Source organism: Chiloscyllium plagiosum, chromosome 4 (assembly GCF_004010195.1).
Source record: "Chiloscyllium plagiosum isolate BGI_BamShark_2017 chromosome 4, ASM401019v2, whole genome shotgun sequence".
Taxonomy (NCBI): Eukaryota; Metazoa; Chordata; class Chondrichthyes; order Orectolobiformes; family Hemiscylliidae; genus Chiloscyllium; species Chiloscyllium plagiosum.
In genome coordinates, this window is record NC_057713.1 from 88,840,610 (window position 1) to 88,846,753 (window position 6,144).

The window sequence follows — 6,144 nt, forward strand, 5'->3', positions numbered from 1 at the left end:
GTATGGAATGAGCTGCCAGAGGATGTGGTGGAGGCTGGTAAATTGCAACATTTAAGAGGCATTTGAATGGGTATATGAATAGAAAGGGTTTGGAGGGATATGGGCCGGGTGCTGGCAGGTGGGACTAGATTGGGTTGGGATATCTGGTTGGCATGGACGGGTTGGACCAAAGGGTCTGTTTCCATGCTGTACATCTCTGTGACTCTATGAGTTAAGATGGTCCTCAGAAATGGAATTATGGGGTTCAGGGAGTGATCAGAGTTGGAGTGAGGGTGTATAAGGGGTCTGCAGGATAGATCTGGAAAGAGAATAATTCCTCAGGAGGAAAATCTTCCTGATCAGATGGGAACAATCGGGAGCTTCGAAGTTCAGGAATCTTGGGACAGGGAATGGCAACAATCAAGATGATGGCAATGACGCTGATAACAATGTCTTTCAGATGTTCTTATGTTAACAATATTTAGGAGTGGTTTCCTCATGACAATGCAAGTTCGGAAGAGGTGCCTTAATCAGTTGTTAGGTTTTGCCTCAATTTCATTTTGAAAGGTGAGTCACTGTTTCAAGTGTTGGTGAAGGATGCCTTTAACATGACCTCATCCAATATGGTAAGAATCACACTTCAAGTGGGAGACGTGTAAGAATATTCTGCATGCCATTCAAGAGCCTTACAAACACAGTGCAAACCAAGTAAGCCTGTATACATTCAGGCATGGGCCTCAAACTTTTGATCTGTTTGATTCCCCACTTCCAACCCAGATCAAATTAAAAGTTATTCACTTACGTTTACAGGAGTTTTCTGACTGAACTTCAAGCAGGAGCATTCCCAGCTCAGTCCAGTTATCCACATTTGCAGCGCTATAATGGATCAGTGAAAACATGCTCTCTTTTTACAGCAGTGACCAAAGTATCCATAGGTTATTGGTAACAAAACCATCTCTCATTAGCTGCCAAAATGTGTAAAGTAAGTAAGGTGGGTAGAAAGGAAGGTATAAACTAATTGAGGAATGAAGATTCCATGGGTGGTGTGGGTTAGGGTGCCAGGTTAGCTACGGCACGAGGTATGGTAACGTTTGGTAGGGGAGTAGAATGCCTGGTGTGAGAAGGGTTAGGTGCCAGGTGGATGGCGGTAAAGTGCCAGGTTGGTGTAGGGATATGGTGCTCGGTTGTGAGGGTGCCAGGTGTGTGGGTGAGGCCTTAGGATAGGCTGGAATAGGGTCATGAGAAATCAGAGATGGGAGGCGATAGGTGGGTCAGGTCAGTTTGGGATTGGGAAGGTACAAGATTATGGCAGATCAAGGCAGGGGACAGGCATTCAAGTCTTTTGGCGTCTATGGTGGCAGGGGGAGATGCAAAGTGTGGAAATCGGGGACGGGGTAGGGGTAGTATGAATGCAAAGGTTGTCTGGTATCCATGGATGATATGGACACTGGGGTGGAGAGGTCAGTTTTATAACTGGTTGGCTATAATTCACCTAACACTTTTTGGCTAACTACACAGCTACATTAGCCAGAGTTGCTCAAATCTCTGACTTTAACTTAGGATTTGGGACACTTTCAGACACACATAATAATTATCATTGGAAGTTTAAACTTCCCAGGCAAATTTCCATGTAGTCAGCTGTATCAGAACTTACAGAAAGTGAGGACCGCAGATGCTGGAGATCAAAGCTGAAAAATGTGTTCCTGTAAAAGCGCAGCAGGTCAGGCAGCATCCAAGGAGCAGGAGAATCGACGTTTCGGGCATAAGCCCTTCTTCAGGAATCCTGAAGCCCTTCCTGAAGAAGGGCTTCTGCCCGAAACTTCGATTCTCCTGTATCAGAACTTCCCAACACTCCACTCCAATCTATACTTTGGTGACAAGTGCTTCCTATCAATAGATCTGATCCCCAATAGTTTCACATTTTAAAAAATAATCCTCAAATTATACTCTGGTTATTTTGAAACTTTCAATACCAATCAGTAATGAAACAGTTCTGCAAAATAGCCAATGTTAAGCGTGTATATCTTCTATATGTTGCTCGTCAGTGAGACAATCTTTCACATAAACTAAACTGCGAAGTGCTCAGGATCAAACAATCTCCAGATGACATTTGTCCATATACAGATCTATGCACACTTCAAGTGATTATCTAACTCCTAAAATCTGCACAAATTTAGAATGTTGGTAAAATATATTACTACAGTTCTTTCAAGGACCACCACATTACTTTCCACTAATAACATACTAGCTCGAGAAGCTTTCTGTTATCAACTGAATAGTTGTTACTTTGTAGTTTTTAACAGTATATCTTATGGCATCAATATTATTAAGTTTCAGCCACATAACTGTGCTGGCAAGCAGCATTTGCATGAAGAGCTTTGGGCACCATCCAACTCATTTTTGCACATTAATACCTAACTAGTATTACTAATGCTAACCAACTACAAGCAGAAATGAAGCACAACTCTGGTGGCTAATGATAAGAGTTTCTGATCAGAGGTAAGGTTATTCTGTTAACATAAAATCATTGAATCCCTACCGTGTGGAATCAGGTCATTTGGCACATTGGGTCCACACCGACCCTCTAAAGAGCATACCATCAGACCCCAATCCCACTAATGCCCCTAAACTCCCATCCCACATTCTGTCCTTGTTACCCTGCATTTCCAGTGGCTAATCCACCTATTCTGCACGACCCGAGAACACTATGGGCAATTTAGCATGACCAATCCACAAACTGCACATCTTTGGACTGTGCGAGGAAACCTGAGCACCCAAAGGCAACCCACATAGACACATGGAGAATGTGCAAACACCAGACAGACATTGCCCAAGACTGGAATTGAATCCAAATCCCTGGCACTGTGAGGCAGCATATTCTGATTGCATGATTATACATACTTTTCAAATGGAATACTAAGAAAAATTCATAAACTTAAGCTCATATGATTTAAATCTTACTTTTAAGGACTGGACTTGTTGTTCCAATTTATCTTTTTCCATTTTGATCTCAGTTAAATCCATAAGCGCGGCCTCCATCTTTTTCTCCAGTTTGTCTATTACAGTCAGCATATGTTCATTTTCTTCTGATGTACTATTTAGATTTGTCTGAAGATCAACACACTGTTTTTCTAAGTTTTTGTTCTCACAAACCACACATCGGTGATGTTCCTGCATTTGACTGTAATCAGCATTCAGCTTTCCAATTTGTAAGTGAAGATTCTGGTTGGCAGCCTCCAGTTCCATAAGCTGACACTGAATTTTCTGCAATCGACTTTTAACTGTCTCCGCAGTATCTTCAATTACATTCTTTGCTAGCATGATCTTCTGATTATACTCTTGCATCTCTTTTGTGGCATTTTCCAAGTTCTTCAAGCTAATAGTCAGCTGTACTTTTTGCAATGCACTTGTGCCCACCAGTTCTAGTTCAGAACAGTCATATGTGGGACTTGTGGCCTGGTCCCGAAGAACCCCATTTTGTTTCTCGGAGTTCTCTCTTCGATCTGGTACTCTCTCACCCAGACACATGCTCCCTTGTGGTTTTACATTCTCCACAAAGTCATGAAGGCAACTTACGTCATTTGCTGAGTGGTGTATTTCAGCACATCCACTGGTTCCTTCACGCTGTGCATTCTCCACAGCAGCTTTTAACAGATTACTTTGCTGCTGAACATTCTGATCATCTTCATAAACACTAGCCACGGATGATTCCTCCCCAGGTAAAACAAGGAGGCTCTCAGTGTCAACTTCACTAATTTCATCATCCTGGAAACTTCCTACCTTTTACAAACCAAACAAAAAAAATTTAAGAGAAGTTTACTCTGCCTTTTGTTTTTAATAAACTAACATTTTTCTTTTATAACTCTTCATGAATTCTATTACCATCATGATTTCTGATAGAACATTCTCCCTTTCACGTTGATTTTAAATTCATACCCTGTGCGCACTGAATTACCTTCCACTCGAAAGATAATTCTCCCTTTTTGATCTTGTCAAAGATCTTTATAATTGTGAATACTTCTATCCAATATCTTTGTCCTTTATGTTCTAACACAGGCACACTTTCCTTCATCACTCTTAAAGGAGTGTCTTAATGTCTTCGATACCTCCAAGATCAATAGAACTTATTTAAAGTAAAATACCAAGAATATAACAATATTCAAATTGCCGTCTAACCAACAAATCATTCAGTTTTAACAAACTGGTGCTACCCTTTTGCTTTGAAACTCAACATGTCTGTTCATAATATGATTAGATTAGATTAGATTAGATTAGATTCTCTACAGTGTGGAAACAGGCCCTTCGGCCCAACAATTGTGGGTGGCACGGTGGCACAGTGGTTAGCACTGCTGCCTCGCAGCGCCAGAGACCCAGGTTCAATTCCCGCCTTAGGCGACTGACTGTGTGGAGTTTGCACGTTCTCCCCGTGTCTGCGTGGGTTTCCTCCGGGTGCTCCGGTTTCCTCCCACAGTCCAAAGATGTGCAGGTCAGGTGAATTGGCCATGCTAAATTGCCCGTAGTGTTAGGTTAGGGGTATGGGTGGGTTACGCTTCGGCGGGTTGGTGTGGACTTGTTGGGCCGAAGGGCCTGTTTCCACACTGTAAAGTAATCTAATATAATCTAATCTAATTCCACACTGCCCCTCCAAACAGAAACCCACCCAAACCAATTCCCCTACCCTATATTTACCCCTGACTAACACACCTAACACTGCGGGCAATTTAGCGTGGCCAGTTCACCTGACCTGCACATCTTTGGATTGTGGGAGGAAACCGGAGCACTCGGAGGAAACCCACGCAGACACAGGGAGAATGTGCAAACTCCACACAGACAGGTGGGAATTGAACCCAGCACCTCCAGCGATTTATTTGGAATTTTGTCAACTTGTCTCCCAATTTCATATACGAAATGACAAGTCCCCTACAACTTTCAACTTTTTAACCAATTTATGTACATGCCTAGTCTTTAACATTATCAAGGACTTCAAAAGGGCAGATGAAGACAGCACACAAATTTACAACAGGAGCAAGCCACTTGGCCCCCAAGCTTGCTCTGCCGTTCAAAAAATAATAGCTCATCTGGTCATTCCAGATTCTCCCACCTACCCCTGACAAACTTTCACACCTTGCTTATCAAGAACCTATGTACCTCTGATTTAAAAATATTCAACACCTTTTAAACGAGAGTTTTGAAGACTCATAACCATCTGTGAAGAATTTATCTCTGTCTTAAATGGACTTTGGCAAATAGAATTAAGGAGAATCCAAAGGGGTTTTACAAATATATGAAGGACAAAAGGGTAACTGGGAGAGAGTAGAGCCGCTCAAAGATCAGCAAGGCGGCCTTTGTGTGGAGCCACAGAAAATGGGGGAGATACTAAGTGAATATTTTGCATCAGTATTTACTGTGTAAAAGGATATGAAAGACATAGACTGCAGGGAAATAGATGGTGACATCTTGCAAAATGTCCAGATTACAGAGGAGGAAGTGCTGGATGTCTTGAAACAGTTAAAGGTGGATAAATCCCCAAGACCTGATCAGGTGTACCCGAGAACTCTGTGGGAAGCTAGAGAAGTGATTGCTGGGCCTCTTACTCTTATTTGTATCATCGATAGTCACAGGTGAGGTGCCAGAAGACTGGAGGTTGGCAAACGTGGTGCCACTTTTTAAGAAGGGTGGTTAAGGACAAGCCAGGGAACTATAGACCGGTGAGCTTGATGTCAGTGGTAGGCAACTGGATTAAGAAGGGTGGGTAAGGACAAGCCAGGGAACTATAGACCGTTGAGCTTGATGTCAGTGGTAGGCAACTGGAGGGAATCCTGAGGGACAGGATGTACATGCATGGGGAAAGGCAAGGACTGATTAGGGTTAGTCAACATGGCTCTGTGCATGGAAAATCATGTCTCACAAACTTGATTGAGTCTTTTGAAGAAGTAACAAAGAAGATTGATGAGGGCCGAGCAGTAGATGTGATCTATATGGACTTCAGTAAGGCGTTCGACAAAGTTCTCCATGGGAGACTGATTAGCAAGGCTAGATCTCATGGAATACAGGGAGAACTAGCCATTTGGATACAGAACTGGTTCAAAGGTAGAAGATAGAGGGTGGTGGTGGGAGGTTTGTTTTTCAGACTGGAGGCCTGTGACCAGTGGAGTGCCACAAGGA

General features: G+C 42.7%; 1 protein-coding gene across 4 annotated transcripts in view; it reads right to left on the reverse strand.

The window, feature by feature from the left end:
* The window catches only part of LOC122549185 (cancer-associated gene 1 protein homolog), an 87,499-nt gene that overhangs the window by 61,832 nt on the left and 19,523 nt on the right, over window positions 1–6,144 (reverse strand). For all 4 annotated transcript variants that reach the window (XM_043688569.1, XM_043688572.1, XM_043688570.1 and 1 more), the window contains exon 4: window positions 2,941–3,759. In XM_043688569.1, the coding sequence (XP_043544504.1) occupies window positions 2,941–3,759 (819 nt within the window). The remainder of the gene's footprint in view (window positions 1–2,940; window positions 3,760–6,144) is intronic.